At 40.6% G+C, this 27886-nt stretch overlaps 1 protein-coding gene across 1 annotated transcript in view; it reads left to right on the forward strand.

Annotated features, from left to right (window-relative positions):
- The window catches only part of GPC6 (glypican 6), a 1194386-nt gene extending 1169163 nt beyond the window's left edge, over positions 1 to 25223 (forward strand). The window contains exons 7-9 of the mRNA XM_054445853.2: positions 337 to 473; positions 16252 to 16427; positions 20838 to 25223. Coding sequence (XP_054301828.1) covers positions 337 to 473; positions 16252 to 16427; positions 20838 to 21040 — 516 coding nt within the window. The 3' untranslated portion in view covers positions 21041 to 25223. The remainder of the gene's footprint in view (positions 1 to 336; positions 474 to 16251; positions 16428 to 20837) is intronic.
- The last annotated feature ends 2663 nt before the right edge of the window (positions 25224 to 27886 follow it).

Raw genomic sequence — 27886 nt, forward strand, 5'->3', positions numbered from 1 at the left:
TACTTGGGGTGTTCACAATAGGGACTCTCAGCAGGAGAGGGACCCGAAGCCAGGCGTGATGCTTCGTAAGTTTTTAATTCAAAGGATTGAAGGACAGAAAAGATGGAAAACAAAAAGTCAATTACCTGAGAACTCTCAGCTAGAGGACTGAGGGAGAGGAAAGGAGGCTTTCCCGGGCAATAAACCCTGCAGTGTGGTGTCTCTCTCTTAAAACTGTTAAAGAGTACCTGCTGGTCATATCACAGGTTCTATAACCTTCACCTGCGTACGTCCTTGTGTAGAAATGGGCAAAGCCTGAGCAGAATACTCACTTGCTTTCCTTGGTTTCTTGATCAGGTCACAGACATAAAAGAGAAATTGAAGCTCTCTAAAAAGGTCTGGTCGTCGTTACCCTACACCATCTGCAAGGACGAAAGCATGACAGCGGGCACGTCCAACGAGGAGGAATGCTGGAACGGGCACAGCAAAGCCAGGTGAGAGTGACTCGATGTGTGCATGGATGGGGGCACAGCACACCCAGCCTTGGAAGATTCTCCTGGCACAACTCTGCAGACCTGTTTATGCAAAAAGCAACAGAGGGTGGAGGGACAAGTCGTCACTTAGCAACAGCTGTTGAGAGTGACAGGTTTGATGGGCACCTGGGAGCACTTACTCTCAAGGTGCCATTAAGCGTGGAATCCTTGTTCAGAATGTCTTGCCTCTGGATGAGGACAGAGGAATGGTGGCAGATGCGAGGTTTCAGATACCCTGAGATCACAAAGAGCCCTTTTATGTTCACTTAATGGCTTTAAGATACTGAAGTTATTTTTATCCCTAGTTAAATTTCCAGGGCTCTTTTTTTCATCAAAGGTATACAGGAAATGAAAATTCAACTGTTTTTTTCACCCTTGTTGGAAAAAAAATTGAAGTGTTCATTGGCAAGGTAACAGAAAATGTCTGAGGGACACTGAGAAATGGTTCTAATAGGTGACACAGTTTGGGAAGTCCCGTCGGAACCTCCTGACAAGAGACAGCAGTTTTCATCATTCTGCTTTGCTGACCAGTGCTGTGGGAACTTGATATGGAATTTCTGAATTTGTTGATTCAGCCCAGAAATGGGCTTGGCGTGGATTTTCAAAGGGTGGAGAGGCTGGATTGGAGGACTGGTTGGGAGCTGGCAGGCAGGGCAGGACACGAGGACAGGAATCTGCCAAAGCCCTCAGCAATGGGGTTGCAAGTGGGTAAAGCAGCTGGTAAATTGGACTCAAGGGATCTTTGAGCATTGACCAGTGGGTGGAGATGCTAAGAGGGGAGTCTGTTCTGGGGCTTGATTGAGCAGTTTCAAGCATATGAAGCAGCTGTGATCAAAAGGAAACAAGAAGGTGTGTGGTTGCCAGGAGCGGTGGCTCACGCCTGTAATCCCAACACTTTGGGAGGCCAAGGTGGGAAGATAGCTTGAGCCCAAGAGTTTGAAACCAGCCTGAGCAACATTGTGAAACCATGTCTCTACAAAAATAAATATAAATCTTTGGCTATTAATATAAAGTGCATGGCTATTAAGTTGAGAAGAAACTGCAGAAGTTAAGCAGGAGGTTCAAGGGAGGTGCACATTAGGTGTTATTTCTTACGCTGCTGAGTTGCATTTTTTAGCATCTGTTGCTGTATTAGTCCATTCTCATACTGCTATAAAGAACTTCCCTGAGACTGGGGAATTTATAAAGGAAAGAGGCTTGATTGACCCACAGTTCCCTATAGCTGGGGAGGCCTCAGGAAACTTACAATCATGGCAGAAGACAAAGGGGAAGCAGGCACCTTCCTCACAAGGTGGCAGCAGAGAGAAGTGCAAGTAAAGGGGCAAGAGCCCCTTATAAAAGCACCACATCTCATGAGAACTCACTCACTATCATGAGAACAGCATGGGGGAAACCACCGGCATGATCCAAGGTCCTGTTCTCAACACATAGGGATTATGGGGATTACAATTCGAGATGGGAATTGGTGGGGACACAGAGCCAAACCATACCAATTGCTAATGATATTATTAACCATACCAGGAAGAGTTTAGCAAGGTGAAAGCAAGATACCTACACAAAGAGCTCTAACCATTTCAAATGCTCAAAATATCAATATCAAATCGTAGATCATGAGAAGGAAATTAGTTATGATATTAACAACATGCCACTAAAAAATATTTAGCATTTTACCAGTGTCTGGCTTTTTAGCTAGGAGACCTTTGGCCAGAAAATTCAGCTATGAATTAACAGCTTCTAGTGTGTATTTTCCCGATGACTGTACAGAAAGACACTGTGAAGAATGGCCAGATGGCCTAATGAATAAAATGCTTGGTTTTTTAGACTTCTCTGTTTCCCATCTGTGTTTACCTTTAAGCCTTGGCTAACATAAAGCCTGGGTTTTGAACTGCTATTCTCACAGATCGTCACACAGGTTGCTGATATTAGTCCATATGCAATTTCTTACAAAAGGAAATATTTAAAAAAAAAAAAAAAAGGCCATGGGCGAAGTTAGGGGAAAAGACTAAACACTACCAAGAATATGAATGGGGAATATAAAGACCACTGAAGTTAGAGCTGGAGAAGATCAGGATGGTTCAGACAAGTTCCTCATTGTGCAGATGAAGAACTCAGACAGGGTAAACAATTAGTCCACTGTTACCCAATGAACAAGGGTGAAAGCTGGGAATCTCCCAAATCCTAGCCCAGTATTTTTTTTATGGCAATACCCTACCTCTTAAACAAACAACAGCTAAATACTGGCCTCCCTAAGTTAGGAGAACAAATGAGACAGATCCTAAGCGCTATAAAAGCTTCAGTGGTTCTACAGCATTCATTGAGTCAGTCCACCAGTCCATCAGCAGTATGATTAAGTACTCCCTGTTTCCCAGGCTCTGTGCAAAGCCCTGTAGATTAAGTGCTGTAAGATGGCAATGGGAGGCCAAGGCAGGCGGATCACCTGAGGTCAGGAGTTCAAGACCATCCTAGCCAACATAGTGAAACTCCGTCTCTACTAAAAATACAAAAATTAGCTGGGTGTGGTGGCACATGCCTGTAGTCCCAGCTACTCAGGAAGCTAAGGCAGGAGAATCGCTTGAACACAGGAAGAGGAGGTTGCAGTGAGCCAAGATCATACCACTGCACTCCAGCCTGGGTGACAGAGTGAGACTCCATCTCAAAAAAAAAAAAAAATGGCAATGGGATCAATACATGAGAAGGTACAGTGACTGGGGTGAGCCCAGTGAACCTGGAAACATCAGTACCCTACTGCTAGACTACAGGTTTAGGAACGGACCACACTGGTAGAGAAACACCTGGATCAGTCCTCAGGAACAAGATTTAAATTTCATCCTGAGATCAATGGGAAGCCATTGGAAGATTTTATGCAGGTGGGAAAATGATCCAGTTTAATGCAATGAAATCACTTGTAGGAATAGTTCAGAATTTGGTCCAATAAAATATACCTTTTATTATGCATAAGTATATTATTAAAAGATGAAGCTGTCAAATATTTGTGATTCAAATTATGTACCCATTGAACAATTACAATTACATGGTTTCCTTTAGTTCTTTTTTTTTAATTATTCCACTAGCAGGGAATCCTAATATTATATTTTTATATACTAGCATAGTAAATGGATCACCAATAAAGACTTGATGAATTAAATGTAATTGAAGCTTTCTTCTTATCCAAATATTAATTCATCTAGGAAAACATCAAAGAAATTTTTCACTTAAATTTACTAAACTATTTTGTAAGTGTAAGAATCCATTTATAATGCAGATAATAACATTTTTTCACACTTTTGAATTATGAGTTTTAAGATGACAGGTCTTTTTAATTGTTTAGGAATGGTTGTTAAAGAAAGAAAAGAAAAAGAAACAAAAGTTACTTTTATCACCTATGTGAAATAAAAGAACTAGAAACTTTATTTGTAGAAAACCTGGCCAGAGGCAATGACTCACACCTGTAATCCCAGCACTTTGAGAAGCTGAGGCAGGAGGATCACTTGAGCTCAAGAGTTTAAGACTAGCCTGGGCAGCCTGTAATCCCAGCACTTTGGGAGGCCAAGGCGGGTGGATCACGAGGTCAGCAGATCGAGACCATCCTGGCTAACATGGTGAAACCCCGTCTCTATTAAAAAATATAAAAAATTAGCTGGGTGTGGTGGTGGGTGCCTGTAGTCCCAGCTACTTGGGAGGCTGAGGCAGGAGAATGGCGTGAGCCTGGGAGGCAGAGCTTGCAGTGATCAGAGATCACACCACCGCACTCCAGCCTGGGCGAGAGAGCAAGACTCTGTCTCAAAAAAAAAAAGAAAAGAAAAGAAAGAAAGACTAGCCCGGGCAACATAGTGAGACCCTGTCTCTACAAAAAATATTAAAGTAGCTAGGCATGGTGGCAGGCGCCTATAATCTTAGCTACTCAGGAGGCTGAGGCAGGAGGATCACTTAAGCCCAGGAATTTGAGGCTGCAGTAAGCTATTATTGTGCCACTGTACTCCAGCCTGAGTAACAGAGTGAGATTCTATCTCTAAAAAATAAAAATAAAAAATAAGAAATAATTAAAAAAAAATCCGTCAAGTATTAATAGATATGAAGCAGAGATGCTTATTAGAAATGATAGAGATTGTCGTGCCTGAAGTTTATAAACTCAAGCCTGTGTGATAGGTCTCCAATAAACCAGACATTTCTTCCTCTCTTTCTGTTTTATCCATCAGACTCCTTCGGCCACATTTTTCTGTTTGTACCCGCTCCTGCAGCCTTTTGTCCTATCTAAGTGTTTGATCAGGCTTGTCTTCCATCACCCTTATTTTTCCTGATTACTTTCTGAATCTTGCTCCATAGCTCTCTACCGTACTTCCTTGATTCAGAAACATACCTATTTCAAATGTTAACATTTCTGACATCAAAATGACTCTTACAGTAGATATGTCCATTTACTCCAGTGATTATCCTATTTTTTAAAAAGCTGTTATTAAGTAATGGCACCAGTTGAAATTGATGATGACTTCAAATAGAACAGGATACACAGCAATATGGCTGCTGTGGCAGTCTGTAGGGTGCAATCTGCAGTGTTGAGACTGTGGTTAAGGGTGTGTAAGCAGTGGCTCCCCTAAGGTTTGAACCCACTTTCATCCCCCTGCTCCCCCAAGTCACTCCACCCTCACCCATCTCTGACAGTTCTCACTCTGCCTCTGTAGCTAAACAGGTCTGGAACAGGAGGTGGGGTAAGAGGAGGCTCTGCCCTTTGATGGGAGGAAATTGCAAGTGTGCCCAATCACAGTGACCCTTTCAGCATTTAAATCTTCATTCTGAAAACAAGAATGGGTTAAACAAAGTGGTTAAGGGAATGTCTTCCCTGCTTCCTCTTTCCTTGCCAACTTCCTGGGATAATGTGAAGATCAATGAGATAATCTCAATAAAAATAGTTGTAATCCTAAAACAGTGCTTCTCAAACTTTAGGGTGCAGGCTAAACTCTTGGAGATCTTATTAAAATGCAGATTCTGATTCAGTAAGTGCTATGGATTGAATGTTTGTGTCCCCCAAAAATTCATAGTTGAAATTCTCACCCCTTGTGCAATCATCTTTGGAGGTGGGGCCTTTGGGAGATAATTAGGTCTTGAGGGTGGAGCCCTCATTAATGGGATTACTACCCCTGTAAGAGGAGACATGAGAGAGTTTCTCTCTCTCTCTCTCTCTCTCTCTCTCTCTCTCTCTCTCTCTCTCTCTGCCATGAGAGGACACAACAAGAAGGCAGCCATCAGCAAACCAGGAGGAGAGCCCTCATCAGACACAGGATATGCCAGCACGTTGGTCTTGGACACCATGGTCCCAAGAATTGTGAGAAATAAATGTGCATTGTTTAAACTGCCCAGTCTGTGGGATTTTTGTCATAGAAGCCCAAGCTAAGACAGTAAGTCTAGGGTAGAACCTGAGTGAGATTCAGCATTTCTAACAAGCTTTTAGGTAATGCAGTTATTGTTGATCCAGGGACCACTTGGAGTAGCAAGGCTTGACGGCAGGATTGCCAGATCTAGCACATAAAGATAATAGACAACAAATGGAACACACTTATACTAAAAAAAGGATTCATTGTTCACCTGAAATTCACATTTAATTGGCAACCATGTGTTTTATCTGGTGTTTTAAATGTCCCTATTAACATGTAAGATAGATATTACCTTTTTCAGTCCACACACAAGCCTTAGGGAGCATGTTGCAATTTTGGGGGTTGTTTTCTTCACTGATACCCTTGATGTTTCCTTTAATGGGGCTTTTCTTATATTAAAAATAACAACAGCAATATGAGCTAGGAGTTCACGTGGTTCAATTGTAACATCACCCACTAATGATAGACAGGTTATGGACAAGGTTGAAGTCTTCTCAACAATGAATTGCATAGGCTTCACATGTGCATCAGGAGAGAATTTTAAGTTAGAAATACAGCACAGCCTTCTATTTGATGTGTTGTGATCTATTTGAATATTGATGATATTCAATGCAGAATATCATCCACACAAACCTCTGGTCTTTAATAGTGCCATTTTGATGCGTGGCAAGGATGAATACTTTGCATCCTTGGTCAGCATTTGATTCAATTAGTGTCTTAGCTCAAAAAATACCACCGATATAATAGACTAAACAACAGAAATTTATTTCTCATAGTTCTAGAGGCTGGGAAGTCCAAGATCAGGGTGCCAGCAGATTGAGTTCTCTTCCTGGCTTATAGAAAATGGCCTCCTTACTGTATCCTTAGAAAGACAGAGAGTCCTGGTTCCTTTCTCTTATAAGGGAGCTGGTATGAGAAATCATCTACCCTCGTGATCTCATTCAACCCTAATTACGTCCCAAAGGCCCTACCTCCAAGTACCATCACACTGGGGATTAGGGCTTCAACACGTGAACTTTGGTGGCACACAGACATTGTGTTCAGAATCACATCCTACTTATCAGAAGAGCTAATAAAGGATTTTTCTTAGAGTTCATGGCAGTGTCTGTCACTTGAGAAAGACAGCCTAGTCGTCTTCAGTGACCAGCAGGAGCAAGTGTAATTTCTACTCCTTCCATTTTTCACTTACCTAAGCAACTTCTCAGGGGTAAATGTGAGAAGACACAGCAACATTCTGACTCCACTCAGACAAATAGGAACTGAAAGGAAGCTAGTAAATTACAGAGGAAAATCGATAATAATCTAGAAGGCCAAAGGGAAAAAAATTAAAGACTCATGGTGCAGGTTACAAATCTAGGCCTCCCAAAGTTCCTGGGGTGAACTGAGAGACCCTAGGAGGACATTTGCAGTCATCAGTCATCCCTGAGAAGGGCGTTCTGGGCAGTCGGTGGCCGGAATGAGCTGTCTGTACAGAAGCTAGAAAAGAATGATTAGATAGGAGGCAGGAAATCATAGGCTTGGAAGGAAATAAAGCTTTTATATGGTTAGCATATACAGGTTAGAACTTTGTCAGGCAGCAGCAAAAGAAAAAATAAAGCCCTAATGGTGTTCAAATAGGCCCTTACCTTTTTGCTCATAAAGTGGCAGATTCTTGCTTTTTTAGAACATAGCCATATTAAACTGCATCACCTCTAACTTCTTGTAGCATTGTTTTCTCTTCACGCAGACCCTTTTTCCAAACTCAGAGAGATTAAAAAGAAAAGGAGAGTATGACAGACAATGAGACAGGGCAGGAAAAATGAAAGCCGGTCTGAGAGCCAAGTCCCACTGGCACACGTGTTATCTGATAGGACATAAATTATTTCAGAGCCTTCAGAGGTCTTGAGTCAGTCATTTCCAGACTCCTCCCTCTCCCCCATAAAACTGACAAAACAGCTTTCTGATGTTGCTCCTTGTAAGGCAGTGTTGAGCTTTCACTGTGTCCTTTCTTTAAAATGCTTTCTGGGAGGAGGCTATCAAGGAGCTGGCTGAGGGACAAAATTAATCGGACCCGTTGGAAACATGGCTTTTGCAGGGAGCCCCTGCTGTTTTTCAAGGCACCTGATCCTGACAGAAATATTGTGTCCCCAAGGAAATCCTTCCCGAGGCCAAGAGGTAAACACAGTAAATTGTAAGAAGTAGGAAAAGTATAAAAATCTAGAAAATAGATCAGTCACTCTCACCACAAAGTGTGGATTGACTAACCAACGAAAACAGCAAGTCATGACTGGGTAAGTCTAGACAGATGGAAGCAGATGGAATGATGCATGATGATGGCAAATCTGTCAAAGATAGTGACTTGGCAGTCTTGGGGACAATATTGTTTTAACCTAATTGTGGGGTGTGCCCCAAAGCACTCTAGCTGCATTTTAAAGAACTGTAAAATACCCAATATATACCAAGTCAAACACCTTGGAAATGTGGATGTATTCATCCATTCTCACACTGCTATAAAGAAATAACTGAGACTGGGTAATTTATAAAGAAAAGAGGTTTAATTGGCTCACGGTTCCACAGGCTGTATAGGAAGCATGGCTGCGGAGGCCCCAGGAAACTTACAACCGTGGTGGAAGGTGAAGGGAAAGCAGGCATGTCTTACACGGCTGGAGCAGGAGGAAGAGAGGGAAGGGGGTGGTGCCACACACTTTTAAACAACCAGCTCTCGAGAGAACTCTATCATGAGAACACCACCAAAGGGGAAACCCACCCCCATGATCCAATCACCTCCCACCATCACCCATCTCCAACATTGGGGATTAAAATTTGACATGAGATTTGAACACAAATCCAAACCATGTCACTGGGAATTCTGTTTTAGGAAAGAACTGGCTACTGTCAAGCCAGGTGTTCTAAAATGCCCGCTTCCCTTCTTCAGACACATTTGAAGAGAGAGGACCCCATAAAGTCTTCCTGACTGTCCTGGCAGGGAGGAAGCTGTGTGAACCTCTTGCAAATGGGGAAAAAAAAAAAAATGTTAGGCAGAGCTGGCTGCAAATAGGAAGAAGGAAGCATGTTGCTTGTTCACAACACGGCGTTCCTGAAAACTGGCTCTTGAGTCTTTTTTCCTTTCTGGTCTGTAGTTTGCTAACTGCAGGTCTACTAAGAAAGAATGGGTTTGGGGAGTTCCTGCCAATGAATTAAGAGGCCAAGTCAAAGAATTTTGCTCCTGCTTACTGCTGCAATCAATGAGCTATGTGTTCTCCAAAAGTATCCCCAAACCATTTCCTGCCTCACATTCTCCAACTGGAAAAGAGCCACAGCAAATTCTTTTTCTGAACATGAATTCAGGCTTTAAATTTTCGGATTCTGCTACTGTCATCCACTCATAAGAAATTAGTCTGGCAATTTGGGGAGCCATGTTAACAACTTAGTTTTCATAAGACTACATTAAAATTGCATAATTATATAAAGTAGCTAAATGACTTGTCCATGGTCACACTGCTGGGTCCCAGAGAGATCACAGGTGACCCAGTCATGCGTTTAACCATATTTTGACGTCAGATCTCATGAAGTCCCTAGTGCCTCAGACAACCCTAGCTTAATGGTCTTCAAGAATTTATAATTACACTTAAAGCAGAAGGTCACAGTTTGCGTTGAATAATCCAACTTTCCATCCAAGAAAAATGGAAAGGGAAAAAAGTAATTCTTATCAAGAACTTTAGTAAAGTTATAACTAAAACTTGAATTTTTAACATTGTGGTGAAATATACCAAACATAAAAACATATACCATTGTACCATGAATAGTTTTGTGGCATTATGTGCTGTCACATGGTTGTGCAACCATCACCACCATCCATCCACAGAAATTTGTTATCTTCCTAAACTGAAACTCTGTACCCATTAAACATAAATTCCCTCCCCTCTACCCCCAGGCCCTGCTGACCACCATTCTATTTTCTGTCTCTTTGAATTTGCCTATTTTAGGTACCTCATGTAAGTGGAATCATAAAATATTTGTCCTTTTGTGACTGTCTTGTTTCACTTACTATAATGTCCTCAAGGTTCATCTATATGGTATCACATGTCAGAATTTTCTTCCTTTTTAAGGCTGAATTATATTTCCACTGTATGTGTATACCACATTTTATTTCTTCATTCATCCATAAGTGGACACCTTTCACCTTTTGGTTATTATGAATAATGGTACTGTGAGCAGAGGTATACAAATATCTGCTCAAGTCCTTGCCTTTCATTCTTTGGGATATCCCAAAGATATCTGTATACTTCTCTTCACAGTACCATTATTCATATATATAATAATGAGATTTGAAAGCCAATAGGTCTGAGAAATAAGGCACTAGCAAGGAAGGTTAGCCTGGTGGTGCTTAGCAGGGGTGTCATGAATCCAAGTAGTAGCTGTAATAATAATATACGTATTATTCATATATATAATAATGGTACTATGAACATTGGTTCTTGGTACTTTCGGTGTATATATATGCAATTGCTGGATCATATGGTAATTCTATTTTTATTTTTATTATTATTATTTTTTTTTTGAGACGGAGTTTAGCTCTTGTGGCCCAGGCTGGAGTGCAATGGCCGTGATCTCGGCTCACCACAACCTCCGCCTCCCAGGTTCAAGTGATTCCCCTGTCTCACCCTCCCAAGTAGCTGGAATTACAGGCATGTGCCACCATGCCTGGCTAATTTTGTATTTTTAGTAGAGACGGAGTTTCTCCATGTTGGTCAGGCTGGTCTCAAACTCTCGACCTCAGGTGATCCACCCTCCTCGGCCTCCCAAAGTGCTGGGATTATAGGTGTGAGCCACTGTGCCTGGCCCCTGGCCCTGTTTTTAATTTTTTGAGGACTTGCCATACAGTTTTCTGCAGCAACTACACCATGTCACATTCCCAAAAGCAGTGCACAGGGTTCCAATCTCTCCACACCTTTCCCAACACTTGTTATTTTTTGTTTGTTTATTTTAAATTAGAGCCATCCTAATATGTGGGAAGTTTAAAACTTAGATTTTTAAGAAATCTTCTAGAAGAGGTTGCTGATACCATAGGCTTGTAGTCCCTTATTTGAGACCCTTGAAACCACATGTGTTTCAGAATCCACAACTTTTTAGATTTCAGAAAATGACCACAGTGAATATGCTATATATTACATCGTACCTCCAGTGGGGTCTGGGGTTGCAATCCACAATCAAACATATTAGTATTTCTGCAGCAAAATGTATTAAAATTCACACTGAGTGAGATAAATGAGGACTATAATTAACCTTGTTTCAGACGAGATGAAGTTTTGCTAACAAGCAGATTGAAGGAAAAAATGGGGGGTCTTGAATTTTGGCACTGCGCATAGGGATTCACATCTACTTAGATGAGTAAAACTCTTAAGCCTGCTTAACATGAACGAATAGGTAGCTTAGAATTTGAAGAGATGTGTATTGAGTGGAGCTCATTTGTGGCAACAAACAGTACTGAAATTGCTTTCACTTTACCCTTCTCATTGTGCCTTGAGGCAGTAGCAGTCAGGGGAAAAATCATGCACCTGAGAAGAAGCCCAGGCCGGCACCCAAGCTCCCCATTTCTCCCCATTCCTACCTTAGCTCCTACTTGGATTCATGACACCCCCACTAAGCACCACCAGGCTAACCTTCCTTGCTAGTGCCTCACTTCTCAGACCTACTGGCTTTCAAATTTCATTAAATCTTGAGAGTCATGTGACCTACTCCCCCAGTATGAAGTGCCTTACATCAAAACAGCTACCAGCATTAACGTGATGATGAGAAATCCTACGCACATTCACATATCAACAGGAGCTCTCTGGAAGCATTGGTTTAACTGTCAGGAGTGATGTTGAATGTCGAGAATAGCGGGGGCTGTGGTTGGCTGCTGGGAAACTTCTGTGGGGATGGTCCTGTTTAATATCTCTCAGATGACAACAACTGTCAATTCTACCCACAGGGCTGGACGTATCAGCCCTCTCACCCCCACATTTCCATAGGACTCTTCTACCCTTATCGGTTCTAATGTTTGGATGTAGTCAAGGACACTCAACATTTATAATATGCAGTTAGATGCAAAGAAAAATAATTCTGTAAAACTGCCAAAGATTTAGTTCCTAGCCATGCTCTTGCAGAACAGAAGGCAACCAAAATGAGGAAGCTGTGCTTGGCTGTTCATGGATGCCACCCATTTGCCCAGGGCAAGCCGCATTGGCAAACCATGACATCCCTGCTCAACTCTCCAGGTTGTCCTCACTTGTGGCTTCTCCCAAGGCTGGATCCACTAGGTAAACTTGCATCCAGCCTTGGAACATGGGCTCTCTGTGCCAAGATTCTCCTTCTATGTCTCCCAGGGATATGATGGTGCAAAAACAGGATGCTGTCATGTCAAAAAACTGTGCAAAATCCAATAAATAACATTGTGGACTCAAAGAGATATCTATTCTTGCAAGACAGGAGTATTATGTAAAGAAACCAAATGTGAGAGGCAAGAAATAAATGGGCTCATGAGGTCCTCATGCTGAGTGGGGCTTCCACAGACCCTTTCGGGGGGTCGCACAATGGACATCTATAGATTTAGATTCAGGACTTACCTCTGGAGTGACAAAATGACCATTTTTATTTTCAGCTATTTTAGGTTTAAGTTTTCACAATGTCTCCAAAGTCACCATTTGAATACACCAAAAGGAGAAAAGGCTCTTGAGGACATGGATGCACTGTTACTTGTTTTTATTGTAAGCAGCTGAGCATCAGTAGGCACAGTTAGAGGCTGGGTTTACTTGGCAGTCTCTTATTGTTCCTGGATGTTCAGACTCCCAGGGGTAGCATTCCCATGTAAGCTATTGCAGTGAGCTTCTGATAAATGAGTCTCAGCTAACCATGCAGTGCACACAGCATCTGAAAGAAACAAAGCTCGCCTCTGACTCAGCATAGGTACAGCTGCAGGAGTCATTTCCCAAAATGTAGAGGAGCAACACCAGAATCGACCATCACCTCTCAGCTCTGGTGTCAGCAAAAGATGGGCTGCACCTGCTATTGTTTATTCCAATTGGCTGTAATAATTAGGTAGAGCTCACGGAGCCTGGCTCATATAATTGCCTGTCAGTAATAGTCAATCCAATGGCATATTTTAGACGTTACATCAGGAAAACAGTCTCAGGATCAGACAGGAATTTATTTGCATACCAGATATATTAAAAGGCAGGACAGAAGTTATGCTTTATGGCAAAAGAAAGAGATATGAGTCCATGGCTTTTAAAAATTTCTATGAGGCCATTTTTTGGAGCGGTAAATACTTAGAGCTTCATGGAAAAGAATTTACAATGCACTCTGTGTGTTTTATTATTCATTATTTAGTGAGCATTGTGAAGTCGATTTTGTTCAAGATATGGATGAAGACATGGAGCTTATTCATGGGACCTCTGATTTAAAATGAGTAAACCAATTCATACACAAACACATCAAGCATAGATTCAATAGCTGAAAAATAGCTTAAATACCAAAGTTTCTCTGTGTAGTTCTTCTTTTGGAGGTTGATGGATAGAGCTTTTGGTTTCCAGAACTTGGAAAACCACTTGCAGGAAGGGAAGAATTTCAAGCATATGGATATTATACAAGAATATGTAAATAGGAATAATAAAATAGAGGAAAAGATGTTTTTTGAGCTTTCAAGCAACAACAGTAGAGCAAGTAAAAGAATAACAGTAATGGCAATTAGGTAGGGCTGTCCCAGGCCTGTAGAGGGCCAGAGCTGGATGTCCTGATTCCCCGTCAGACCCAATCTTCATCAATCCACTGTGGCCCTTGAGGACCCTCTACAAGCTGTATCATCTGGGCTCCCTTGCCTACCAGCTTCCAGTTGGATCAGCCAATGGGAGGCAGCAGCTGGAGGTCAAGAGGCAGGACTACAGGGGTCAGGGCATCCTCCCCCAGTCCCCTCCCTGATAGGTCTTGGTTTGGCAGTTACTGTGTCATTGGGTGCCTCTCTGTGGTATCAGTTCTTGTTCATTCCACTAACAACTTCTTACCCTTATCCCCTGGGGCCCCCTCTCCTGTGGCCAGCCCCAGGGTCTTCACTTCTCTGGGCTGGTTTCCTTTAACTTGTCCATACCTTTATAAATAGCATCTTCTTTAAACTCTCCTTATTACCCCTTTGAGTGTGCCGTCTGTTTCTTACCAGGACACAGACAAATGTAGCACCTTGGTAGGAATTAGAAAAATGCACCCAGATGGGTACATGGGGGTTCATTATGTTATTGTCTTTACTTTTATATGTATCAAAGTTTTCTAAAATAAAAAGAGTACCAAAAAGAAAAGAAAAAGGCATGTCTTTTGGTGGATGGTGCCCTGCAGGGGTGTAGCTTGGTGAACACAGAAGTGAGGCTGGATTTCAACACCAACTCACTCCTGCAGCTTCAAGGGGTGAGTTTGTGCAGTGCACGAAATGCCCATCCAAACCCGGCAGCCTTACAAAAGGGTGAGCAGATCCCTGAAAGCTGGGAAATATCTTGAGGAGAAAGTGAGGATAGGCCTGGGTCTTTAAGAGTATTTGGGACTTAAATGGGAAATTGCACTATGCAAGGAAAACCTGTAGGACAGGAAGGCATAGCATGGCTATGGGGAGTCGACTCCATAAGACAAGGAGGGTCCCTGGAGAGAGTATGAGAAAGTAGAAGTGGGTGGAGACCCTTTGATTGCTGAGCTATAACATGTGAATTCTAGTTGATGATCCTCTAGGTAGTCTGGGGCAGTGTTTGGGCACTGGGGCTCCAGAGCTAGAATGGGAGTAAGTCATGATTTTGCCAGCTGTTAGCTCTGTGACTTTGCACATTTGCTTATTCTCACTAAGCCTCAGTTTTCTGTTTCATAAAACAAGGATAAAATACTCCATCTCCTCAATTTGCTGTTGGGCTGAATTTAAAGCTGTGTGTCAAATGTTTACTGCAGTGCCTGGTAGTTACTGGACATTAGCTACTATCCTCAAAAGTTTTTAAAGAGAAGGATGATATGATGAAAGCAATATTTTTTGAAAATTAATCATACAACATGTGCAGGATGCTCTAGAGAGGAAAGAAGGGCGTGGGGGGTCACTTTGAGGTTGCAGGGGGGTGTCTCTCCAGTGAGAGAAATGGGAAATGGGAAAATAGAAGCAGGCATAAGAAGCTCTGTGAGAAGAAGAGGAAGAGGACTGGAAGATGGACAGATTGTAAGAGTAAGGAGTCAGGAGGGCCCCAAGCACATTTCCAAGATCTTTAGCCTCCACTTATATAAATAACCCCTAGGCAGCTTAGGCAGCTCACATTGAAGGACTGACAATTTGGACATTTTGGTACAAGTGAAAGAAGTGTGAAACTCAGAATCATTTGATTTTACCCTTCTGTTTTACTGAACATTGGTAAATCTACCTAATTAAACCCAAGATTCTATTACAAAATAAAAACCCTAATAGACACCTCAATCATTCCAGTAACCACTGCTTACTTCTGAAATGTCCCCAAAGCAGGTTTTTCATATCCAGAATTTCTTCTGATTAAGATCTGAGGTAGGGCCTCTGCAGTTGAGAATGGGCATCCTCACAGAGAACTCTCTTGGATCATATGTAATTTATAAGCCCAGTTCTTACTACCAAAATTAGCAGAACTGAGGAAGGTATCGAATCCTTGACCTAAGCTAACATTTGGGATGGAGGGAGGAAAAGAGTCATTAATGTTAAGTAGTGGTGATGTGGTTTGGCTGTGTCCCCTCCCAAATCCTATCTTGACTTGTAGTTCCATAATCCGCAGGTGTCATGAGAGGGAACTGGTGGGAGGTAATTGAATCATGGGGCCTGTTACCCCACGCTGCTCTTCTCATGATAGTGAGTTCTCACAACATCTGATGGTTTTATAAGGGGCATTTCCCCCTTTTGCTTGGCACTTCTCTTGCCTGCCACCATGTAAGATGTGCCTTTGCTCCTCCTCCACCTTCCACCATGATTGTGAGGTCTCTCCAGCTATGTGGAACTGTGAGTCTATTAAACCTCTTTTTCTTTCTAAATTACCCAGTCTCAAGTATTGTATGTTTCAGTGTGAGAACAGACTAACAGAAGTGGTTTCTTATAGGTTCCCAATTTTGCATTTATTTGTAGGCAGACCTACCTAAGAACTCAGTGCCATTTTAAAAAAAACTAGTCTGAGGCTATTTTAGCCACATCTTCATCTGAAAAAATGTATTCCATGTTTTCACTATTTGGCATTTTTTTCCAGGAACTAGATCCAGTTTTTGCCAGGTGTCTTGGCTGACTGTCAGAGACAGTCATCTGGTTTTGCATGGAAGCATCTGGTTTTACAGTTTCTGTGGCATTTCCCTGAGCTGTTCTCTCCCTCTCTGCCTTGCAGATACTTGCCTGAGATCATGAATGATGGGCTCACCAACCAGATCAACAATCCCGAGGTGGACGTGGACATCACTCGGCCTGACACTTTCATCAGACAGCAGATTATGGCTCTCCGTGTGATGACCAACAAACTAAAAAATGCCTACAATGGCAATGATGTCAATTTCCAGGACACAAGTAAGAAAATCCTTCCCAGCACCAGAAATTTTCAAAGTAAAAAATGGTTTTAGAAGATGATGCCCTGACTTTCTTCAAGACCAAAATGCCCTTTTAATTTTTTCTTATTCTTCCTCGGGCTGTGATGCTTGTTATAGTCTTTTGGACAGAGAACTCTGATCCACAAAACATAGGATACGAATAAAATCATAAATTCCACAACACAAGGAATAATTGCAATGGATTACATTCAGCCGTACCAAAGCTGAAATTGAGTTTCATCTACCAGTTGATTCATTAATGACAAAACAGCGAAGTAATTTTTTCACTTTCTCCTGTCCTCATCAGTATTCACATCTGACCCAAACTTCTGCCCTGTTCCCATCAAAAGAAGAAAGCTCAGTAGATTGCTTAGACAAGCCTGAGCTAGAATCCCTGTCTTATTCTTTATTAATTAGAGTCTCCACAAATTACTCTACTTCTTGAGTCTCAGGTTCCTCTTCTATAGAATGGGAAGCATTCCTGCTTCAGAGGCTTTTAGAAGCCTCATTTGAGGAGCTATGACAGTGTCTGGTGGGTAGATGTAGCTGACTACATCATTTCCGTCTCTATCCAGTTATGCACATATACGACCCATAGACATTTGTATCTGAAATATTGAGAGAAATTGTAAAATTCTAGTGCAGTATTACACACGACTATTTCATTAAGGATCAAAGAAGCATCAAAAATGATTTGGAAGACTATTAAGTGAACATTGACATGAAACTATATATGGGTTTTGTCTGAGTGGTTTCAAGATGAGTAACTACAAAAAAAGAGTTTTTTCTGTCATTGTTGCTTGTTGCTTTTTAAAAATATTACACTTACAAAGAGAATTTCCAGGACAAGGATTCTTGAACATAAGATGTGAAGTTGCCAGTGATTCTGTAATTTGTCACTGAATCATAAGATGATGCTTGTGTGCTTGGATTAATGAGATAGAAAGAAATAAGTTACAGATAGAAGACCTCAAGTCATTTCTGTCATCGTCATCAGCCTACCAAGTTATCCCCTGCAGAAAATTTTTGTGCTTTATTCCATTTTAAAGAACTCAAAAAAATGATTTTCTAAACACTGAATAATTACCAACCCAATGGACGTTATTGCTGTAAAATTCCTCAAAATAATCCCATTATCTCTCCTCCTTTTGCTAAACCCCTCCTTTCCTCTTCAGAAGAGAACATTACACAGGTTTCAGCCATTGTTGCTTCACCCTTTTTAGCACTTAGCCTTACACCTCTCATTTTACCCATTGTCTTCTCCATTAAATAAAATGCTCTATTATCTAGAGAGTGGCTATTGGAATGAATAATTCAAGATACATAAGAATCAGTTGGCTTGGCTTTGTTGCTTCTCACTCCTTTCTGACCTAAAGAGGTTATACACATATCAAGTTGTAAAGCTCAGGGAATGGCCAGGAGGCAGAGATCTTACTCCATTTCCCCTCAAAAGAAAATAAAATCAACAATTAAGAGGATCCCTGAGTTCTAACCCAAACACCAAATGTGGCCCTCTATTTTAGGCTAGTGTCTGTCATACAAACCATTATCACATTTTATAACCATCAGCATCCTTATTGCTTTGAACATTTTTTTAAGTTACTCATGCCACCCCTTAATATTTGCATTTGTGATTCCTTTTCAAAAAGAGATGGGGCCATTATTTTTTTCCAGCCAAAATCTCCTGTCATATTTGCTTCCCACATTTTTTAATATTCTAAATCATTTTAATAATATCTCTGTAAAGGTTGTATTACTTCTTGTTCATGACACCAGTGTTCAGAACAATTCCCTAAGCAATTCTGATGTCTCTGAATTTAATTAACAGGCATTTCCCCCCTTGTAAAGGCCACTAAAGATAAATCAGAGAAAATGTTAAAAACCTAGTATAGTGTATTGAAGTGATCTTATCTGGTATGTAGATGTCCCATTAAAAAAAGAAACTGCTCATTCTCTAATTATGTCTTTCTCATTCAAGAGGACATTAGAAGAGTCCCTACCTTGCCCCAGCTTTACTTAAGTAGCATCCAGCAGCTAAGGATGGCCCTGGTTTCTCAGGAGCAGCTCAACAGGGCAACAACAGCAACAGGGCATCACCACTTCGGACTAGCAGGGAGGAGTTTAAGGACATTGGTTGGAAATCATTGAGCAAGTGAGAGAAATAGCTAATGTCCTTACAAAGCTTCCAGTTTCCTGAGCCCTTCCAGGAACATCATTTCTCATAACAGATAGATGTTATTAATTACTCTCATTTTTACAGGTGAGGAAATGGAGCCTCAGTAAGTCTAACTGGCTTACCCTGGTGCATTTAAATAATATATGTCAGGGTACATTCCAGGTCACCTTTGCTGTAGGAACCATGTTTTTTCCATCAGGCATCATTGGCAGCACTGGGTTTTGTGTCCTCGAGCACTCTAGTGATTTGTCTTCACACACTCTCTCCAAGGTCAATATTGTCATCTGTATCTGTTTAAGTGAGGAAACTGCAAAAGTTAAGTAACTGCCCAAAGCACATTTATTTATTCAGCAAATATTTGTTGAGCACTTGCTGTATCCCAGGGGCCACTGAAGGCCTTAGAGGTACAGAAATGAACAAGATTTACCAAACCTCTACCCTCTCAAGGATTGTGTCCTCAGTTTACATTCTTGAGGGGATAAACAGTAATCAAGCGAACAGGCACGTAAATAATACCACCTCCAAGCGGTGAAAAGTACTTTCATAAAGCTAGTAATTGGCAGCCTGATCTGGGCCAGGTTTGAGTGACAGCGTTTGTCAAACAAGAAGGAATCAAGCCGTGAGAAGTGGGAATAGGGAAGAAAGCAAGTTGGGCAGGAAGGGACGATGCCACCCTGGGTCAACATACTCTATGGGTACCAAGGCCTTAGTTTCAAGCAGAGAATGGCCAACTGTTTCTGTCAAGGGCCGTATATTAAATATGTTCATCTTTGAGGGCCACATCGTCTCTGCCACCACTACCCCACACTGCTGGTCTAACGTGATAATATGTATGTGAACAGGGGTAGTTGGATTCTAATAAAACTTCATATATGGACACTGAAATGTGAATTTCACGTACGCTTTTTACATGTCATAAAATATTATTCGTCACTTGATTTTTTTCAAACACTTAGAAGTATAAAAACCACCAGGTACAGAGGCACATGCCTGTAGTCCCAGCTACTTAGGAGGCTAAGGCAGGAAGTTCACTTAGGCCCAGGAGTTTGGGGCTGCAGTGAGTTATAATGGTGCCACTACACTCCAGCCTGGGCAACAGAGCCAGACCCTATGATAGATAGATAGATAGGTAGATAGATAGATAGATAGATAGATAGATAGATAGATAATAGACTTTATGGATATCTATAAAATATATATGTTTATGTAAATAAACCATTTTGGAGTTATGGACCATACAAAAGCAAGCAGCAGGTCATAGTTTGTCAACTTCTGGTTTAAAGGGAGAAGCTGGCTGGGACGGAGTCCAACCTTGCTCTCAGGAGAACACAGGTGGCGAAAAGGTGGCCAAAAGTCATATTGATAGAGACCTCTCACTACTATTGCTGCTGCTCCTCTCATTTCCTATTTGTAGAACTTGTTTTCCTCTATTTTTCTTTTAAAATCCTTTAAAAAGCATGGTATCTTCCTAGAGCAATGGCTCTGAGTATAAAAAAGAGCAAAGAATGGAATTTCTTAAACTTACTTAAGTACTGGCCAGAAGAAATGTCTAAGGCCAACATGGTAGGTGTGGCCTCCCCTTGAGTCTGGGGTTCACACATTCCTTGGGTTGCATAACTCAGGTATCAGTTGATATTGTTCTTCAAACACCTGTTTCTGTACAGTCCACCCACTCATCACATCCCTGCCTATTAAAAACAATCCTGTTGGGTAGGGTGGGGGACCATGGATGGGGAGATTTTGCCTCCCCCAACCATGCCCCGTATCTGCTGAGCTCTGTTTCCACTCTTTCCTGGTTGGTTGTATTAGTCCGTTTTCATACTGCTATAAAGAACTGCCCAAGACTGGGTAATTTATAAAGGAAAGAGGTCAATTGACTCACAGTTCAGCATGGCTGGGGAGGCCTCAGGAAAATTACAGTCATGGTGGAAGGCGAAGGGGAAGCAAGGCACCTTCTTCACAAGGTGACAGGAAAGAGAAGTGCCAAGCCATGGGGGAAGAGCCCCTTATAAAACCATCAGCTCTCGTGAGAACTCACTCACTATCATGAGAACAGAATGGGGGAAACCACCCCCATGATTGAATTACCTCCACCTGGCCTCTCCCGGACACGTGGGGATTATGGGGATTACAATTCAAGATGAGATGTGGGTGGGGCCACAAAGCCTAAACATATCAGTGGTCTAACTTTCTTTTTCAATCTTTCCACACTAGGTGATGAATCCAGTGGCTCAGGGAGTGGCAGTGGGTGCATTGATGACGTGTGTCCCACGGAGTTTGAGTTTGTCACCACAGAGGCCCCCGCAGTGGATCCCGACCGGAGAGAGGTGGACTCTTCTGCAGCCCAGCGTGGCCACTCCCTGCTCTCCTGGTCTCTCACCTGCATTGTCCTGGCACTGCAGAGACTGTGCAGATAATCTTGGGTTTTTGGTCAGATGAAACTGCATTTTAGCTATCTGAATGGCCAACTCACTTCTTTTCTTACACTCTTGGACAATGGACCATGCCACAAAAACTTACCGTTTTCTATGAGAAGAGAGCAGTAATGCAATCTGCCTCCCTTTTTGTTTTCCCAAAGAGTACCGGGTGCCAGACTGAACTGCTTCCTCTTTCCTTCAGCTATCTGTGGGGACCTTGTTTATTCTAGAGAGAATTCTTACTCAAATCTTTCGTACCAGGAGATTTTCTTACCTTCGTTTGCTTTTATGCTGCAGAAGTAAAGGAATCTCACGTTGTGAGGGTTTTTTTTTTTCTCATTTAAAATAAAAAAGGAAGAAAGAAAATAATTTTCCTTGTAAAATCGGGCCAAACCCCAAGACAGCTACATTTTCAACAAAAAAGCAAACAGGGAAAAATAAATGAACTTTAACACTGTAAGTTCAGCATTGACAGCCAACTCCCAGTGTAAGCTTTTTTGTGACAAATCCAGGTTTACAAAATGCTTATGGGGAGAAAGCTTAAAGTTTGTTCTAAATGTAGTGAAAACGCACTGTTGTCTTGGAGGTATCATCTTGCACTCTAACCAAACAACACCAAGTTAATCTGGAGGTACTGATACTAAATTTGGAATCCTGTCTTTAATATGAGAACAAAAATTACTACAACTCAGTACCTGTGTCTCACTCTGCCCAATTTCAATTTAGTAATGGCACCATTTTTCTTAATTCCCTTAATGTCTGTCCGCTGTATCCAATTGGCACAGATTTTCCCCTTCATCTTCAATTACTAGTAGTTACCCCCATCAATTCACCTTCCTCAAGAGTCTCCATTGAAAATAATCTTTGATGATACAAGCTCTACTTTTGCCACAGGTTTGACATTAACTAGACGTTTCTGCCCCTGTGCTCATTACCCTCCCAAAACAATAGTTTTTTTAATGAATTGAAAAACAATTAGATCCATTCCTGAGTTTTCATTTTTAACTCTTTACTTTGTGTCAGTTGGTTTCTGCATCACAAGGGCATTCTCTTACAAAACAACTCACAACAGAAAAAAAAAAGTCAAGACAAAAAAATATATATATATAGTATTGACATGGAGATTTCTTTCACTTTTTTAGTCTTAGTATGATCATCTATTTTTATATCTATATATATATAAATCACAGATTTTAACTTCTTAATTCCAAGCTCAGGGTTGACACACCTTTGTAAGAAAATGTTTTGTCAACCAGCTCTTCTTGTTTTGTGCTGCTCAAAGAAGGGATTCCTCAGTGATCTGTGAGCACCAAGAATCAAGAAAGAGAACTTTTTATGTATCTAACTGTCCATTTATTAAAAGTTTGCCAGGGCACACCCTTCTGCATGAGTGTGCTTCAGCCTGGGTGCTCCAGACTACACCAAACTCATGGGATGAGCCATTGGTGTGCAGGGCTTTACCGGTGATGGAAACTGTATGTGTCAAGAATGTTATTCATGAAAAACCATCGCTTTCATGTAAAACACCTTCGGCCTAGGATTCCTGCCTGGCACTTGGATACATTACCTAACTCAATAGGCCAATTTAGAGCCACAGCCTAACCTGTTCACCAAGTATGCCAAAGCCAGGCCTTATACTCCCCCTAACAGAGAGAAGCAAAGTAAACCAAACTGGGGCTTTATGAATACAGTTGGCTATCCATATGTTTCTTGGTTTTTATGATGCATCTGGAGTAGGGAAAAGTAATGTTTCAAGACACCATAGTATGCCAGTTACATTTTAATTAACTCATCGACAGTATTGACACGTAAATGGTATTTTTCAATCTGTTCTCATCAAAATTAAAATTAGTTATTGATTTAGTCATCACATTTAAGTAGAACACATGTGGCACAATAGTATTAAGTATATTTGAGCACTTTTGCAAGACAAAGTATTTACAAGCATCTATTGCTACTTTATGCCTAATGAAATATAAAATGGAAGATGAGAGACTTTGTGGCATTCTTTCATTTAAACCTTTACGAAATTAACCATCTAGTTCATCATTACATACTCCTAGAAAACCATCCATTTCACTGCCCACATTTTGGCTTCCTACCACGAATTCCACATAAGACTTCTCTGTGAAGGACCAGTCATTTACATTGCTCATTTCATTCTGTGTTCAGAAGTCAGTATTGTCTTTCTCCAATAATTAAGGTGCAATACAAATTAAATCAACCTTGATTTTCCAGACTATTTGAATAATAACTTGTTTTTATGGCTTTAAACAAAAGTTAAGTCTTTCCTTTTTAAAAATTTCTGCATTCTCTTTTATGAAATAGATCAGGATGCCTTGTTTTTCCTGTGCTTTCACCCCCAAAAGGTTTTGTGCATGTGTATGAATACACATAATATTAATGAATGTGAACCCATGTTCTATACGCACTAAACACACAGATAATATATAAACGCCTGCTTCATTTGTTTCAACACCTTCATTATCAATATGATTCATATTGATGAGATATAGTGATGCATAATGAGCCAGGCAGAGAGCTGAAATGATATCAGTTAATGATGTCACAGTGTTAGTACCCTGCATGGTTGTGGTCAAAATATCATTCAAGTTGTACTTCCTAGTTTTTATCATCATACTACTATGTCATATGATTTTCAGACTAATTTAACACTAGAAATATTTTGGCCCTAAAGGATTTCACTTAACCTAGTTACCCTATTTCTGTAAGTATTTTGGAATTCAACCCTCAAATTAATTTTTCTCATTTCAGCATAGTGATAGGGGATGCAATGAGGCTTCATTATTTTTTATGACCTGCCCCTCATTTACTCTGATGTTCCCTAAATTCTGTAATCATATCATAACTTTTGTTATGAATAGAGAGGAATGGGCTCACTGAAACCTGACACTAGAAATTGGTGGGTGATGCTCATAACTGCAAACACTTAGCTTATTGAAGTGCCTCTATTTACATGTTCTTTAGTTATAATATGTATTTTTCTAACAGAAATACACGTCTGTAATTGGTATATATTATACTTTGTATGTGTCACAACAAAAGCTAAACAGAGGCTAAAGTCTTTAGCAGAGAAGAATGAATTACAAATGTACCAATAAGAGCTCTGTTTATGGTTCTGTACTGAAGGGCAACCGTGACAACCTTCTTTCATTTTCACGAAGGCCACGTTGGTACTTTGATTATAGCCATCATAGAACATTAGCACTAGAAATCTGTCTCCCTTACAATGACTTACCTAGCTAGCATTAAGTAACTTGTATCACCTGCTTTAAATGTAAGGGATAGAAAATACTATTTTGTCTACACTGAATAACACTATTATTCATTGATAAGTAGTAATAATTATAAAAGTAACATTCTTTAAAGCAAACACATTGAAAATATTATTACAGGCAGAACCCTGATCTTTAATTTATATTCCCTGCTGCAGACATTAGCCTTCTTTAATTCTTTTGCCATTACATACATGTTTCGGCTACAGACTGAACACGAACTAAAGTCCCTAAGGAGGAAAAAAACCTTAACATATTCCTGAGATGTGATTCTTTTATTACTTCTTTTTGCAAAGCTAATTATCAAATGATTTGATTAAACGTAGAAGCATTAGCAAATGCAAGTTTTACCTAAAACTTGCAGAAATTTAAACACATTTCCATTTACTTACTAACAGACCTGATTTTTTTTAAAAAAACACAATTTAGCTTTGCCAACAGAAGAGTAAAGGAAACCATAACTTATAAATTTGCAATGTGTTCCTCCTTGTTGGAGACATTAGCCAGTGTTTAGTTTTAGACCAACTTATACAAACAGAGTATTGATTTGTACACATTCTGGAGACTTGCTATATCATGGTTTGCTATGGCACGGACTCAGCTTAGCATGGGGACATTTTGAACTTCATTCAAAGTTGAGTAGTTACTGGAACCTTTGACATTGCCTTGTAATGAGGTACTTCCACGAAAAGACCCCTAACAATGGCATAATAGTGAGGTCTCTCTGTGCATATACATAATATATATGCAGGATAAATGTGTGCACCAATCAAATCTAAAATTTTATGTGACTGTCAAATGAATATTATTTGGGTTAAGATTTTTCGTTTCTGATTTGGATAGAAAATTGCTATTAATCTTGTATTAAAATAGTTTTTAAAAATCTACCAGTGCCCTTTCTGCATTTTCTTAATTATTGTCATAGTCTAAATTGCAGAGCCATGGAATTTTTTGTGTTTGAGACATTTTTAGAAGCTTCGATATTAAAAAACAACAACAAACCCTGTATATTAAACAGTGCCACTCTCCTAAGTGCACTCGGCATCTGAAATCAGGAACTATTTGAACTTTAGAACATTCAGAGCTTCCCAAATGTGTATGGAAAATACTGTAGCTCTATTCTTTTGTACTGATTTCTTCTCAGAGGATAAATTTAGTGACTGAAAACTGATGTCAATACTTTATAAATGAGGTCAGAAAATAAGATCAAATGTGAAAACACTAATAATTTCCCAATTTAGCCAATTGCATTGATTTTTATACTTCTGAAATGTTTCCATCCTCTCAGGCATGCTAAATATTGTATAACCTGCTAAATATTTATTTCACAAATATTTATTGAACTCTTATTCTCTAAAAACCCTGCTCTAGGGGATTTATCACTGGCTGTGAAAAACCACCAGTTGAAAATTATTCATTCCTTAATGCAGCTAACCATAATTATTACAGATAAATATTTATTTCAAGCATGATCTTATAAATAAAGGAACCCATACAAACAAAGGTACCAAGAATACAGCATTTAACTGTAAGAAATACTGTGATTTAGCTCACATTATTACTATTTTGGTTTTTATTGAGAAAAGTGACTATTACAAAACAATTAAGGAATGTTAGAGTAATTCCATCTACAAGATCAAAATATAACCAATTTTATTTGTAAGCAACAGAAACCAATTTATTGGGAAGGAAAAACATCCAAGTGGTTTTAGAGAAATAAACCAGACACTTTTATCAGGTAACAACAATATTTATTTTAATTTGCTCTTTGGATAAGCGGACAGGGATATAGTTAAAGTATATGCACAAATGTGGTAACAAAATTACATTGATTTAAAAAATCCAACTTGTAAAATAGTGGCAATGAGGGATAAAGTGTTTTTGTATCTTGAGAGCTAGAAAGATGCAGCCACAAATTTAAGTCTGTTTAAATAGACGTTGACAACTGACTTAGTGCAGACATGTTTCCATTCCATAGACACATTTCTTTGCTGGTGTAAACATGTGGCCAAACATATTTTGCTGGCTCATAAATAGGGCATACAGCAAAGCCAGGAGGAATTAGATGCCTGCCTTTATCGCCTGCTTAAGGAGCGCAAGCTCATGTACACCTTGAAGCATAAAGCAAAACGAGAAATTGGGAAAATGGGACTTCTACCCTGTGAATGCTCAAGTTTGGAGAGAAGGTGAAAGAAGGATTACAAACTGGATTCACGAGAGCAGAAGAATATTTACCTTGACTAAAGCCACCTTCCCTTTAATAAGAACAAGCATCTGTGGATTTTTTTAATTAAAACAAAATTACTGACCTCAGCAATTATTCACTTTTTCAAAAGATATATAATGAGAAATCATCCCATGCCAAACACAGTTCTGGGTGCAAGAGCAAGACACTAAAATTTCCGCCCTCTCCCTTTAGTGAGGAAGAGACAGACAACATGTGAGCCAATAAATGAACACGAAGATTCAGAAAGTGAAAGGCGCCATGAAAGAATGAAACAGGAAATGGGATAGCGGCCAGGAAGGAAACTGTCCTTTAGGTGAGTGGTCCAGGAGAGCCTGGGGTGATGGAGCTGTGATGAATGACAGGGAAAGAGACAACCATTAGCAGAGCCGGGGATAGAAATTTCCAAGCAGAGAAAGTGCAAATGCAGAGATCTCAGTTCAGGAATGACCGTACTTCAGCGTGACTGCAGAGAGGTGCTGAGCGGTGAGGTGATTGAAGAGCTGACTTTGGGAATTATCCACTTTTTTTCAAAAGATAGATAATGAGAAATTATCGCATGCCAAACATGGTCCTGGGTGCAAGAGCAAGACACTAAAACTGGGGCAGCCATGTTAAGCCTAATGGCCAAAGCTATGGTCTTATCCCCTGGTGAAGCCAGAACCCTAGTGGGACACAGCAGTCCTGCTGGTCGCACTCACTAACTTTTTTTTGGGGGGTGGGGTGGGTGGGGTGGACGGAGTCTCGTTCTGTTGGAGTCTCTCGCTCTGTCGCCCAGGCAGGAGTGCAGTGGCGCCGTCTTGGCTCACTGCAACCTCCGTCTCTGGGGTTCAAGCGATTCTCCTGCCTCTCAGCCTCCCGAGTAGCTGGGATTACGGGCGCCTGCCACCACGCCAGGCTAATTTTTTGTATTTTTAGTAGAGACGGAGTTTCACCATGTTGGCCAGGCTGGTCTCAAATTCCTGTCGTCGTGATCCGCCCGCCTCAGCCTCCCAAAGTGCTGGGATTACAGGCGTGAGCCACCATGCCCAGCCATATTTCATCCTTATAGCATCTCTATGATATAAACATAATAATGTCCATTTTATACTGAATAAAATGAGACACAGTGAAATTAATAACTCACCCAATCACACTAAGAAGGTCATGATATGAACCCTGATCTGTAAGAGCTGGACAGAAAAATGAAGGTATTAATATATAAGAATAAGTTTGTTTTTGTTGTTACAAATTCAATTCAATTATCCAAGCGTGCTCTGAGTATTGCCAACAAGTGTGCAAATTGGCAACAAGTGTGAAAACAGGAATCCACAGATTTCTATTAGC

Source organism: Pongo pygmaeus, chromosome 14 (genome assembly GCF_028885625.2).
Source record: "Pongo pygmaeus isolate AG05252 chromosome 14, NHGRI_mPonPyg2-v2.0_pri, whole genome shotgun sequence".
In the NCBI taxonomy this organism is placed as follows: domain Eukaryota; kingdom Metazoa; phylum Chordata; class Mammalia; order Primates; family Hominidae; genus Pongo; species Pongo pygmaeus.